At 37.9% G+C, this 15,266-nt stretch overlaps 1 protein-coding gene across 3 annotated transcripts in view; it reads right to left on the bottom strand.

The window, feature by feature from the left end:
* Positions 1-762: 762 nt before the first annotated feature.
* The window catches only part of ARNT (aryl hydrocarbon receptor nuclear translocator), a 65,907-nt gene continuing 51,403 nt past the window's right edge, over positions 763-15,266 (bottom strand). For 2 of the 3 annotated variants that reach the window (XM_028488873.2, XM_007130429.4), the window contains 11 exons: positions 14,709-14,843; positions 12,144-12,218; positions 9,819-9,970; positions 7,370-7,480; positions 7,134-7,206; positions 6,858-6,981; positions 6,564-6,666; positions 6,035-6,182; positions 4,729-4,891; positions 3,779-3,945; positions 763-3,009 (listed from right to left, as the gene is read on the bottom strand). In XM_028488873.2, coding sequence (XP_028344674.1) covers positions 2,920-3,009; positions 3,779-3,945; positions 4,729-4,891; positions 6,035-6,182; positions 6,564-6,666; positions 6,858-6,981; positions 7,134-7,206; positions 7,370-7,480; positions 9,819-9,970; positions 12,144-12,218; positions 14,709-14,843 — 1,341 coding nt within the window. In that variant the 3' untranslated portion in view covers positions 763-2,919. The remainder of the gene's footprint in view (positions 3,010-3,778; positions 3,946-4,728; positions 4,892-6,034; positions 6,183-6,563; positions 6,667-6,857; positions 6,982-7,133; positions 7,207-7,369; positions 7,481-9,818; positions 9,971-12,143; positions 12,219-14,708; positions 14,844-15,266) is intronic. The other variant, XM_028488872.2, reaches the window with a different exon arrangement.

Consider the following 15,266-nt stretch of genomic DNA (forward strand, 5'->3'; position numbering starts at 1 on the left):
GGGAGGTCACAGGCTCCAAAATCATTTGTATTTTATAAACTTGTTGACTAAAAGTTGTCATTGCTTCCAGGCAGGGGAATATCTTTCCCAGACTAACATGGTTTTGCTGAGAAGAATATACCCAGAAAAGTCCAGATGAAACCAGTTCTAAAAGTAACCAGAAACAGTATTCCTGGTTATTTATGACAGCACTTGAATCAATGCCATAAGCACTGACAAATTCACATGTGACTTCTTTGTTGCTAAAACTCTCAGATGGTGGGATGCCTGATGAATATTATGTCTCAATTTTTAAAATCCCCGATCCAGGTCCAGTCATATGAGCTTCACCAAATGCTTCCCTCAACATCCAGGCATGTGACAGATCATAAGAATCTAGTTCAGTCCCTAAACCACAACCCCAAACATTTTCTTCCATAAACAGATGTGTGGGAAGAAGAAAAGGGGTCCTGGGAACAAAAAGGATAACACATGGGATCTAGAGTCAGTTTCTAGCTGGATTACACACATAGACCCTCAAGAACACAGGCTTATGCTTATGGGTTTTTTTAATTTCCTAATGAAACACACTGTCCTAGAGGGAAACTAGGTCTAGACCTGAATAGTTTAAATTTCCCCATCCCTAATTCCTTTAAATCCAGAAGTGCCCTATTGGTCTCAAGTCCCAACTTTCCCCCTCTCCCAAGGACTTGGGCAATCCCCCACCCCCCATCCCATGGTCAGATGTCTCTGATTTTACTCAGAATGAGTCAAGATCAGGAGGACAACCAAGGAATGCTGAGTGATCAGAGCCCTATGATTTCTGATTCCTGAAATTATAGACATACTGTGCTTTATGTTTGCATATTTGAAGCACAAGCTATGGATTCAACTAGTTGTGGGTGTTTGTTGTTTATGAGCTGGGAAGCAATAACAAAGCCGCAATCAAGATCACACAACACAGGAAAGTTTACAAAAGGAAAAAATATTTTGTTTTAAAATCTTTGCTACATGTCATTATTTTTGCCACTGTAAGGCTCAGCACAGATGCCAGCAGTACAGAAATGGCCAAGAAGGAAAAAAAAAAAAAAACAATCAAAAATAAAACCCTGAAGGAAAAGCAGAAACAAAACCCCCAGAGCATCTTCTCCCGCCCCTCCCCTTCCCCAGAAGCCCTATAATAACTGTACAATATTATAGACCTGATCACATTTAAAAACAGCTGATTATTAAAAAACAAGGATTTCATTGGAAACTCAACTTTTTGGTTTCTTAAACTGTGATATAAATATATATGTATATTGTATGTGTGCACATAGAATAAAAAAATAAACTGTCTCCTTTTCCACTCCACTACCTGGCACCAGATTGGAGACAAAAGGGAGGGAAACCTAATGACATTCTTTCAGCCTCTCCAAGGCCACCTATGTTCCTCAGTCCCCTATGGCTACATTTAGTATGTCTTCTCCTTATTCAATCTTGCACTTAAGATACTGGCCTGAGCCAAACAAATAAACAAAAAAAGGCCGATACACATGGCTGTTACCTGAGGAAGGTAAAGAGTGAGAGCAGTAACCTGTATCCGCGTTTATATGGCTATAGTTAATTGCTAAGTGACCCTGTCGGGATGGGAGTCCAGGTCCCATCTATCACATGGATTTATTACACGTGTACTATAAAGCAAAATCCAATCTCAAGATTGGAAAGGGAGCAAAGAGGAAAGAACTATAGGCCCAGAAGAGACCTAAATCTCCGTTTCTTGCAGACTGGATACTTTGAGAATGGGATGAAAGAGGTTACTTTGCAAGAAGGCTTGGTATTTGGTTTAAACTCCACCAGTGAGGATTTTCACTGGGACTGCTAATCCAAGAAGTTGAGTTTCCATGCATATATAACCTCTACAGAACACACATCGTATGTGATTCTGACAGAAAAATGCAGCATTATCCTTATGGCCAAGTAAGGGGTTTCTAAAAGTGTTTATCTTGCCAGCCTACTTCTGTAATGTTTGCAGATCTTCCATATAAGGTGAGAGCACCAAAAGCAGGAATGACCCAGCTTTATCACTATATGTGTTCAATGAGAGACCAACGATTTCAATAGAAGACTTTATATATTTGCTTATAGTTGCCTATTGGCTGGGCATAGATATAAGTGCAGCAAAGACATTTATTTAAATACTCTTTGGCTGCAATACTAAGTGGAAAATACCTGGAAGAGTTAACTCCTTAGGACTCTTTAAAAAACACAAAGAAAGACAAAATCTGGGACAAATTTTGCATAATTCCCCAATAGGGAGAAACACAGAAACAAACGTGCACGTGCTCATGCACACACATGTGCACATGCATGCATACACACACACTCTCTCTCTCTCTCTCTCTCTTTCCCTCTCTCTCTCTCTCTCTCTCTCACACTTCCTTACTCATGTTTCTTTCCAGAGGAATTGCTCACAGGCAGCAGAAAGAGCCTATGCTCACTTCCTAAAGCCCCATGTATACCTACCATGCTTCATGGTCCTCAAACATGAGGACATTTCTCCCCTCCTCCACCTTGAGAATTTCTTTCCAGAAATAAGCCATAGTATCCACAAATAGTGGATGCCAGGTTCTCTAACCTGCCCCTTGACCCAGCACAAATCATCTCTGCACAAAATTTCTGGTCAGGAGACATAAGGAAAGGCATTCTTAACCTTATCCAGTCTCAATTTTTCAAAGGGTCCCCAAAGCCTTGAGGATTCACTCCATTTCTTCTATAAATGTTATCTCAGAGAGAAACAAGGAAGACAAGGGAAAGGTCAGAAGGAAAAGGGGGTATACATCAGGGGTGAGGGAAGGGAAGGGAGAGGAACTTTTATTCTGTTTATAGTAAGATTTGCTTTTTAAAAACAAATGGTGATCTTTTTTTTCTCCCCCACCCCTTATCCTCACCCCAATAGTTCTATTCTGAAAAGGAGGGAAACATAGTTAGATCAGGAAATTCTTCATTGTTGTAACTGTTGCTCTGGTCTCCCAGCATGGACAGCATCTCCTAATAAGCGAAAAAGAATAAGTTTGGGTCACACACCTTGATCCTTCACATTTATCAAGCTGTCTCCCAACATTCCCCTGAACTGTCATCTCTGGCCCCAGAGAGTTTCTGCTGTGCTGAGTTCTCTTAGCCTTCCTTACTCCCAGCAACACTGACTCCTTTAGATGACAACTTTTTTTCCTAGTTCCTTCTCTGTCCTCCTCCTACAGTTCCACATTTTCCCTCTTTTCTAGACCTCAGTATTTTCAAAAGGAGAAAAATCTGCTTGTCACATTTCATAAAACCCCCCTCTGGATACATATGGAATATCTCTTATCCTATTATGTTTTCCACCAAAACCTTGTTTTGCCTTCTTTCAACCTGTGTTTTAAACTAAGCTCCTCCTTTGTCCCACCTGAGATTACTCCACTGACTCTTGCAGTCCCCTCAGGATGTATGTAAATAGACCTTTATAGCTGTGTTCAGTATTTTTATACCTAAAGTACTATCAAGTGGGCACATGGTTCTCTGTGAATGGGCCAAAATTACTTTTTTTGATGTCTTCACATGGGGCTTCACATCACTAATGATGGTCTGGTTAAAGGCTGTGCAGCAGACTAAGTTCACAATGTTTTCAATTAATGACATCTATTCCTATATGTCTTGACTCTTTTCTTCTCTTCTTACTAACCTCAATCAAACACCTGAATCCATGCATGCTTTCTTCTCTGTCTCTCCTCCCTGACTCTCTCCCAGTTTCTGGTTTTCTGAAGTCTGTTCACCCTCTCACCTGGAAGACCTCTGGCTGGCCAGGTTGCTGTGCTGATGGCTGTTGAACATGTTGCTCATTAGAACTTGAACGATGATGAGGCTGCTGGCCCTGCCACTGTGGCCAGACACCCACACCCTCTGCTGTCCGTGTCTGGAATTGTCCTGCAGTCTGTCCAGTCTCAGGAGCTAAAAATACAGCAAGGAAGAATAAACAACTTCAATCTGCTAACTCCACTAGAGAGGAGAAACTAGCATATTATCACATGCAAATCATTAATTTTACCTAGATACTTTCTGCCCTTCTTTCTGCAAATCAATGCCTCTTCTATTTCAAACCCTGGTCCCAGATTAATTTTTCTTCTCTAGGTACCCTTTCCAAAGAGTCCTTTGCTCATTCAGACTATACTTGCATATTATTAAATTTATAATACTTTACATGCTTTTTGTTATATGTGCTACAGTCTTTTTCATGTGGGTATGTTTTATATTCCAAATGGACTGTCACCTTGCATTTTCCTATAATTAGGTCAGTACAGCCGTGACAAAAGCAAGCCATCTTAACTACAAAATTCTTTCTCTCTCTTTTTAAAAATAAATTTATTTTATTTATTTATTTTTGGCTGCGTTGGGTCTTCATTGCTGCGCGTGGGCTCTCTCCAGTTGCGACGAGCAGGGGCTACTCTTCGTTGTGGTGTGCGGGCTTATCATTGCAGTGGCTTCTCTTTGCTGTGGAGCACGGGCTCTAGGCACACGGGCTCAGTAGTTGTGGCTTGCGGGCTCTAGAGCACAGGCTCAGTAGTTGTGGCACACGGGCTTAGCTGCTCCGTGGCATGTGGGATCTTCCCGGACCAGGGCTCGAACCCATGTCCCCTGCATTGGCAGGTGGACTATTAACCACTGCGCCACCAGGGAAGCCCAAAATCCTTTCTCTTTAGTGGTGTGATTTTTCTCCTTCTAGTCTGAACTCACCAAAGTTGGATCCACGATTGGTGAGACTTGGGTAGGCAGCGGCACCGGGTGACGCAGTGGAAGCTCCAGGGAGGGACATGGGGCTGAAGGAGGATGGAGTCTGAAAGTTGCCTACACCAAATTGGGAAGAACGAGTCTTGGCTGTAGCCTGGGTAGCCACCTGCTAAAAGAAAGAAAGGGGTAGAGAGCAAATGGAACGTTAACATTATTGCACAGGCCATTCCTGTGAGAGTTAACGTTATCCCTGTCAATCACTGGATTCTTTTGAGCCAAGCTCATTACTTATATCCCATTGTATATTTCTTCCAATTAACTCCCAATCTCCCTTGACACTATTTTTAAACACTTGTGATAAATTGCAAAAAACAAAGAACTATGGGATTAGTAACAGTACACGTTTAGAGTTGTGAGAATTAATCAAGAATGACTTAAATGAAAGCATTTTATAAACTGTAAAGTTATACAAAAACTAGAGGTATTAATAATAGTATAGCATTATATATAGAGAAAAACACTTTGTATCATTTTATTTAGTCTGTACCACATTTGTTTGTTCCTAATGATGTTTTTTTTTTGGTAACTAAACATTTTTCTCACTACAGTAGTAATGCATATGCACTGTGGGATATTTTCAAAAGGAAGGAAAATAAAAAGGAAATAATCATCCATAATTCTACCACCAAAGACCCATGGTTAACATTTTTGGATAACTTCTTCCAGTTTTTATTTTCCTATGCATTTTTTATACAATGAGGTCATATTGCATATAACAATTATGGAGCTTACTTCTGGTTTTGGCTTTTTATTTAAGATATTACTTATGCAATATAAGTATATATCAACATATAACAGGACACTAGCTTTAGCCTTAACATATATTTTATATATACACATATATACTATATGAGGATTTTTCAACACAATTTTTTTTTTTTTGGTAAATAGATATCACTGTGTATAAATTAGTGATTAATTTTCTCCTTTGTTCCTGTATTTGGTAGCCCTAACCAAAGTGGAAACTTCTCAGAATTTACTCCAAAACAAATCTGAAACTGAAACCTGTTCAAGATGTTTGTGAGCAATTTTGATTTAAGGTGAATGTGAAAACCATGGACTCTGAGATGTGTGTATTATCTATGGTTTTTAATTATCTAGCTGCTTCCAATAAAGATAAAAATTGGAAGGAAGGGGATGGGGGGGGTGGAAAGAAGATGTCTAAGACAGACAGCAATAATTTTACATATGTAGAAAAGCCTAACCAAACAAACAAAAAATACACAAGGGACAGACAGATAAGAAGGTTTACCTGGGCAGAGAAGCCTGGGCGGGTGCTAGGGGTCCAAGCTGGGGCTGCTCCCTGGGTAGGATTGGAGTGGCGAGAAATCTGGGCCAACATCTGCCCTGCAGAAGCTGATGGCTGGACAATGGTTACAGGAGGGGCCAGACCACTATTTCTAGGAGTGAACAAATAGTGAGGTAAGGATTAAAAAGGTGCATTTATCACAGAATCTAGGAATCACAGGACAATCTAGTGCTATACCTAGATTCCCTTGACTCCCTGGGGTTAAGGAAAACTTGATAACAGAATTTGAAAGAGACGAGAAAGACTGACAGTCACACACTGATCAGGACACACAGAGATGGAACCTAGAACATGGCAACAGGACAGGTGCAAAGAAAAAGGAGGAAGAAAAGCAAGCTTGTCTCATCCTAGGCCTACAAGTTCCACTGCTTTGTCTGAAATAACCAGAGAAAGCTAGGGAAGAATAAAACTTGGATTCAGTAACTGAATCCCTCAGTTGCCATGTAAAGCAGCACACACATATGGGGCTCACCTGAAATTCTCTGCCGGCCGGGAGGTAGGAGGGAATGTGTTGCCCTGGGAGAATAACTGTTGGGTGGCAGGGACAGTGCTGGAGGAGATGCCTTTACTCTGATCTGTGGACCAAAAGAAGTTGGGGGAGGGCCAGTCAAGGGGTTGTAATATATTAGTTCAGCAAGTTCCTATTTACTCATGAGGTATTAGGATTAAATGGAAATATACTGGGAGACTACTGATTGGGCAATTGTAGGCCCATCAGTAAGTGATGAAAATGAGAATTTAAAATGAGAATAAGGAAGAAACATACCCGTATTGATATTGGAGTAGATTTCTGAAAATCTTGGATCTCTATCTTGGGCAAATAGACCCTCTGACTTCTCGAGGGGCTTGCTGTGTTCTGGCCCTGTGGTTGTCACAGGCTGAACAGAAACCTGTGGAAATACAATGATAAAAATAACCAAGAAGGTTTAACATGACAACTCAATAACCCTAAAATTCATGTAAGATACACATATACTCTAACTGGCTCTCAGGGATACTTCTTAAGGAAATGCTCGCCATCCCTCAAAGAAGACACACTAACCTGGGAATGATTGTAGCTGGCTAGTCCATCTCTTCCTGGTACCACATCCAATTCTGCTTGCTGTTGCTGCTGCCTATATGTTAAAGGCAAGTAAAGAGAGAAACGGGAAGAGAGATTTTTAAAAAGAATCCGGGGAAAGGATTAAAACAAACAAATAAACAGAAAAGTGGGACTGTATACGGCCACTACCCCAGGCTAGTCACTGCTCAATAAATGATTCTTCGACCATTTCTCACCTGGGTGCCAGCTGCCCTGAGCCCATCTCCAGGGATAAATTAGCTGTGGGACCTAGCTGTGGCCTCTGGATTGTGTTGGGCAGTGTAGGCCGTGGTTCCTGGCTAGAGTTCCTAGGAAAATGAAGAGTAGAGAGAACAAAGAAAAAAAAAGTATCTGACTCTGTTTGTACATAAGACATTATAGATTCACCTGTACATGGGGTAATCACTGATAAATTCCCCTTTCAAGTCCAATCCTACGATAACCTGTAACTTCAGATTCAGCAAATAATTCACACTACAGAAAACATGGTACAAATAGAAACTATGTCCTATGGAACAAGAGTTCATCCTGTTTGGGCTCTAACTCCTTCCAGGTATTCAATACCTAGTTGCTGTGGATGTGTGTATGTATATCCATATATTGTGTTTTAAAAAAAGCATAAGTAAAAAACTGAAAGTACACAATGAAACATTAACAAAGACTATTTCTGGAGAGTGAGAATATTTTTCCTTCTCTTTACTATTTTCAATACTTTCTGAATTTTCTACAAAGAGTATTTATTACAAAATAAAATATTAAGAATCAACTAAAACTTACTGTAGTGGGAAAAACTGTAGTATGCAAAAATGGGGAAAACCATTATTTCCAGAAACAACTTCTTAAAAAGACTTAAACATTTCAAAATTTAAGCAAAACAGAAACACAAAACCGTTGTTGTTCTGTAATATAAAGATACAAAATCAAAAACCCAAAAAACTACAATGATCTGAGTCCTAAGTTAATGAAAATTTCTAAATGAATCCACTCCATTATACTAAAATTAATTAGCAAAGAACTAAACTTTACAAGCCCTGAAAGTTGAATTGGAGGACAGAAACTCAATGTTGTCACCGATATTATTCACACTTGCTAATTATTTATAATCAGATCTTCACACATGGGTTTAAGGCCAATTCTACACAGATAGATTAAATGGAAAAGAAGTACCTTGACAACCGACACCCACTAGGATGGGTACAATAAAAAAAGACAGCAAGAATGTGGAGAAGCTGGAACCCTCATACATTGCTGACGAGAACGTAAAATGGTACAGCAGCTTTGGAAAACTGTTTGGGAGTTCCTCAAAAGATTGAACATAGAGTCACCATGTGACCCAGCAATTCTACTCCTAGGTATATACCAAAGAGACTAAAAACATATCCACACAAAAACTAGTACACAAATGTTCATAGCAGCACTCTTAGCAGCCAAAAAGTGTAAACAACTCAATATCCATCAACTGATGAATGGATAAACAAAATGTGGTATACCAATACAAAGCAATATTATTTGGCAATAAAAAGAAATGAAGTACAGATACATGCTACAACATGGATGATCCTTAAAATATTATACTAAGTGAAAGAGGCCAGTCACAAAAGAACCATATATTATATGTTTCCATTTATAAGAACAGGCAAATTTATAGAGACACAGAATAGAATAGTTGTTACATAGGGCTTGGGGAGGATGACCGTTAATTAGTACAGGATTTCTTTGGAGGTAATAGTTTTTTTGTGTGTGTGGTAATACTTGCACAATCCTGTGACATACTTAAGAAACTGTACACTTTAAATGAGTAAACTGTATGGTATATGAAATCTATTTTAATAAAATCGTTTCTTACAAAGCTGAGAAAGTTCAAAGAGAAAAGAATCAAGGAACAGAGAAACAGAAGCTAACAAAAGAGTGAATATAGCTATGCTCTAAAGCAAACTATGGTCCGTGGGCCAAATCCAGTCCATTGTCTGTTTTTGTAAATAAAAGTTTACTGGAACACAGCCATCTTTATTCATTTGTCTACAACTGTTTTTGTGCTATAACAGCAGAATTGAGAAGCTTCAATAGAGACTATATGCCCCACAATGCTAAAATATTTAGTATCTGGTCTTTTACAGAAAGTTTGCAGATACCTGCTCTAGAAAAAATTCCTGTCAGACTAGAGTAATAAACTGGTGTATAAAGCAAAATCCTTTCTAAAAAGGGTTGAAACATAAAGTTGAAATACAGTTGACCCTTGAACAACACGGGGGTTAGGGGCACTGACGCTCTGAGCAGTCGAAAATCTGAGTATAACTTATAGTTGGCCCTCCGTATATGCTGCATATAAGTGGACCCACACAGTTCAAACTCATGTTGTTCAAAGGTCAACTGACCAAACCCTTCACATTTCAGAATCTAGTCTCTAAGCTACTGGTTGTTAAAATTTTACTCTACCTGTATAAATCAACTATACTCCAGTAAAAAATTAAATTAAAAAAAATTTTACTCTACCTGGATGAACTACCCCAAATTCTAAGAAGTTGGAAGATGAAGAAATAATGGTGTTTACTACTAGAAAAGTAGAAGAGGAGGTAACCTGATAAGGCTAAGCAGACTTGGCCCGTGAGAAATCCCAACATTGGAAAAGGTCTTTATGGTACATACTTCACATTGGTGTTGGTACAGATGATGTACTCAATTTCATCTGAGTAAGGGTTCTGGAAAGTAAAAGAGCTGGTTCTCATCCAGAGCCATTCTCGGTTCTTAGACCGAAACCGGAACATGACAGATAGCACCTGGCCTTTTAACTTCACCACCTGAAAAAGTTTTCATGCTATCAGTTGAAACCCACAAAAAATTTTCTTTAGACATTTACAACCTTAAGATCCTTGTGTCACTGTCCTTGAAGTAACAGTCTCTTGCAATGTTACTAACAAAACAACATTTTGTTGTTTTGGGGAGTAAAAATAAGTGACTAAACAATAAGGAGGTATATTTATCATGTTTCTCTCAGAGTCCCAAGCTACCTAACCACTCTTGTCAATATCAAACAGGAGTAACAATTATTCCAGGAGAGAAAAGACTATCTTTCCCTAATTCCTTTGGAAAGTCCCTTAAAGATACACTGATCTAGCAAATTTACTAGGCGTTTATAAGTTTAATGACACTGAACATAGCTTACATGTTGCCCCTCAATCCTAGCTTTTTCTGCCAAGCCTGAGAATTTCTGTTTTCATAGCACCCATGAAGGCTTCTATAAATAAAACTAAGTTGGCTTTAGTTTTATTTTGCTTTTATTTTTTAAAAGAAAGCAATTTTAGATCATTTTAGTTTCTAATCTCAAAGAACAGAAAATAATCTTTTGAACCCCCTCCTTAACAGTAAAAAAAATAATATTAGCAGCTAACATTTATTTGGTACTTACTATATGTCAAGCACTAGGCTATGTGTTTTTTTCTTTTTTTAAGAAAAACATTTATTTAACATTATAAAAGAGAAATGAGATATGAACATCTACATTTAAACAATAATAAGTAGGCTTTAATACTTACATGTGCTCACTGTATAATATATGCACAATGAACATAATTACATTTGTATACAAACTAAGTACTGGATTTGAAACCTGATTATTACTGTACATATCCATGCCAATGAAATATAAGCCCAGTAATTCAAAATACCTACACTTTAAATTGCGTTTTAAGAAAAAGTTAAGTGATAACCTTTGTGTTTAAGTTGACAAGAGTGTGGCAGTAACTGCTGACATTACAATCTGACTGAGAAATAATTATAATGGAAAACGGGACATACTTCACTTAGCAATAATAAAATGGCACATTTAAAATACATAAATAAAACTTTAAAAAATCAAATGTGAAACAAAGCATGACAAGAACCAAAACGGGAAGAAAAAAAAAGAGAGAAAAACAACCTTCATTAGAAATAGCAACTAAATTTATGTACTGAAAAGCAAAAAGAAATACAAACCCATCTAGACATAAGAAACATCAAAATCTAGAAATCAGCAACTAGTAAGCAGCAACTAGTCTGCACATTAAAAAGTACCTTTGCTTCTGTGCTCTAGTATCATAGCAGCAACTGATATCAGAATAAAAACCATGAGATTACAGAGTGTATACATGGCCCATTGCTTTGGAATAAACATTTTTCTAGAAGTGATAAAGTGATACTCTGTGGCCCAAAGCGTCAGAATTATGAATTTCATGGATTTAAAATATACTGTACAACACCTTCTCGCACTGCCAGAAGTCCACGTCCTTAGCTTTGAATGGTTTCAACAGAAGTCAGAATAGCTTTTCTAAGACTATGCTACAAAAAAAAAAAAAAGGACTACCCATAATGTGAGTGGATGGAACAGGTGATGCTGAGGAATTAGAGAGACAGAGAGACTTTTTACTGCCATTGTCTGATTTCCTCTAGAAGTTGGCCTTTGTGCTTTAAATGCTTCATCTTATATAACCATTGTATCAGTAAAAACACTATTGAGGCTTAAAGAGGAAAACTAACCAGTCTAATATAAAGTAAGACCTACTATCTAAAGCCAAGTCTGTCCTGAAATTAAATTCGCCAGATGTTTTCAGGATCTAGGGCCTGAAATTAAGAGTTTGCTTACAATTAAGAGCCAACTTTCACTTATCTATAAAAGAACCGTGAGATGAATTTTTCAACTACTATCTACTGTTCAGTGAAGTGTAGAGTATTTTAAATACTTTAAAGACAGCCCCTTGGATATAAGACACTGAGCAGCCAAAGCCAAACAAAAATACCTTGAACATTATCCATAGTTTCAAAGTACTGGTCCTTTTCTGTTTCTTAAAAATACAGGTTAAGTACTAAAGAACATAAAACTGCAGGGCCTGCCACAGTACTTGATTAATCAGCAGTCAATAAATACTTGTGGAATGAATGTAGTAACAGATATTAGATTAAAATACTATTCCAATCCAAACCAGGAAAAAAAGTTACCTGTTGGAAGCTGTCTCTTAGAAGCTGCTGGTCTTCAGGATGACAGAATTCTACAATATTCTTTCCTAAGAGCTCCTAAAAAAGAAAAAGAAGAGTAAAATTGACACTTCTATGATCATCTAACTTTCCTGGGCCATTAGCAGGGGACTTGGATTTCATTTCTCTTGCTTTTATCCTAGGATTATGGATAAGAGTGGAGGGGGGAAAAAAAAAGACAAACAAAAAAAGATGGAATCTGCTAAACAACCGACCTCTAGAGCATTCTTCTTTTTCAGGATATTGTACATTTATTTTAACTGAATTTTTTATAGATTTGAGGTATAATTTAGATAAACTCACTCATTCTAAATGAATTTTACAATGTTAATTTGATGACCTATAATAAATGTATACAGTTGTACAACCATTACCACAATTCAGTTTTAGAACATGTCCACTGCACCCAAAAGTTCTCTTCTGCCCGTTTGTAGTCAATCCCTGCTCCTAATCCCTTGGCCAACCACTGATCTGCTTCTGCTTCTTTAGTTTTGCCTTTTCTATACAAATGGAATCATACAATACGTAGTCTTCTGTGTCTGGCTTCTTTCATTGAACACAATATTTTTGAAGTTCATCTATGTTGTTCCAGGTATCAATAGTATATCCCTTTTATTGCTCATAAATATTCTAACATGGATATACCACAGTGTGTATCCATTCACTAGTTAATGGACATTCCACTTTTTGGCTATTATGAATAATACAGATATGAACACCTGTGTATAAATCTTTGTGTGAACATATGTTTTCATTTCTCTTGGGTAAATACTTAGGAGTGGAATTGCTAATTTGTAGGGTAAGTGTATGTTTAACTTTTTAAGAAACTGCCACAATGGTTTTCCCAAGTAGTTATACCATTTTACTTATCTACTAACAATGTATGAAGGTTCTGTTTCTCCATGTTCTTGCCAATACTTTTTTTTTTTTTTTTTTTTTTGCGTTACGCGGGGTTCTCGTTGTGGCCTCTCCCATTGCAGAGCACAGGCTCGACGCGCAGGCTCAGTGGCCATGGCTCACGGGCCCAGCCGCTCCGCGGCATGTAGGATCTTCCCGGACCAGGGAACGAACCCGTGTCCCCTGCATCGGCAGGCGGACTCTCAACCACTGCGCCACCAGGGAAGCCCACCAATACTTTTTGATGATAGCCATTCTAATGGGCATATAGTGGTATCTCATTGTGGCTTTAATCTGTACTTTCCTAATGACGAGCAACTATTTATATGCCATTCATATTGCTTCTTTGGTGAAACGTCTATTCAAATCTTGTGCCCCTTTTTTACTGGCTGGTTGTCTTAATGAGTTCTGCAAGTTCTTTAGTCTGGATACAAATCCTTTTTCAGATATATGATTTACAAATATTTTCTCCCAATTTGTGGCTGGTCTTTTCACTTTCTTAATGATGCCCTTTTAAGAGGGCAAATTTTAACTTTTATGAAACCCAACTTACCAAATTTTTTATTTTGTGAATCATGCTTTTAGTGTCATATAAAAAATCTTTGCCTAGGGAATTCCCTGTCAGTCCAGTCGTTAGGACTCGGCGCTTTCACTGCTGTGGCCTGGGTTCAGTCCCTGGTGGGGGAATTAACATCCTGCAAGCTGCACAACGTGGCCAAAAAAAAATCTTTGCCTAACTCAAGATCACAAAGATTTTATCCTATTTTCTTCTAGAAGTTTTATAACTTTGGCATTTACACCTTTATATCTTCGAGTTGATTTCTGTGTACGGTGTGAGGTAAGAGTGTACATTCTTTTTGTTTTGTTTTGCCTATGAGTATACAACTGTTCCGTCAGCATCTATTAGAAAAGCTTCTTTTCCCCTTGAATTGTCTTGGCATCTTTGTTGAAAATCAGTTGACCATAAATATGAGAACAGACTTGATTCTCATCTACTGATCTATGTAACTATTCCTACACCAACACCATGCTGTGTTGGTAACAACAGCTTTACAACAGGTGTTGCATCAGGTAGTGTAAATGCTCTCTGACCTTGTTCTCCTTTTTCAAGATCTCTTTTTCACCAACCTCTTTACAGAAGTCCCTCCTGGCAGCTATAATTTTGAAAGTTTATGTAATGACTTGTTTCTCAATTCAGACATAGTTACCTGGTCTGCTGAATGAGATATCTAAATAAATCATAATAACTGGTGCTAAATTTGCATACTTTATGGGTTACTATGCAACTAGATGATTATATGAATTACCTAAAGGTGGCCATATCATTATAACTAGTTAAAATAAGCACTTTTGCATCATTATCTGTATTAATATCACTAACAAAAAAGAAATATATATCTGTACCTGCTGCTCCAGCCTGGTTTCACAAGCCATATTTTTCTAGATCAGATGATAACCTTGGTAGGAAGCTGAAATTATATTTAGCTATCAACAGACTAGGATCATCTCTTTTTCTGAGTTGGGGCTGACATGTTTTGGCTATCTCTGGAATTATATGATTGAATAATCTCAGCATAGCAAAGGGAAAACAGAAGCCTAAATATCAGTGGTGTAATAGCTCCAGCTCCTCACCTGTGGTTGGTAGCCAACGGTAGCCACACAGCGATGATCCACAAAAGTGAAGATTCCCTCAATATTGTGTCGTGAGATGAACTCTGTTGGCTGACAAACATTACTCATGTCTGTACAGTTGGGAGAACTAGTTACCTGAAAGAAAAGAGATAAAAATGAGATAAAATGACACCATTCTTTACAGCTGTATTTCCCATCAGGTTTCCAATTTTAGGAATTTCTAAACTTTCACAACCCATCCAAAAAGGAAAAAGTGATCATTACAGATAGGGCATGAGGCCTAGCTCCACTCCTACACATGTACTCTTCACGAACTTTGTAAAGAAAGGTAATAATTCATTCAACCTAAAACCCACTTACTTTCATTTAGCTAGGTGGTATTCACTATTCAGATTGGAAAATTATACTCCCAAGTAACCAAGAAACATCTGTTTTTATAAGGAGAATCAAAATAATTCCAGTTCTCTACTGTTAGTCATGTAATGAAAAATGAAAAGATCTCTCTTCTATTGTATAGGAGCAAAAGAAATTAGTTGGAAATAGAAAATTCAGCATTGT

This window comes from Physeter macrocephalus, chromosome 4 (assembly GCF_002837175.3).
Source record: "Physeter macrocephalus isolate SW-GA chromosome 4, ASM283717v5, whole genome shotgun sequence".
Taxonomy (NCBI): domain Eukaryota; kingdom Metazoa; phylum Chordata; class Mammalia; order Artiodactyla; family Physeteridae; genus Physeter; species Physeter macrocephalus.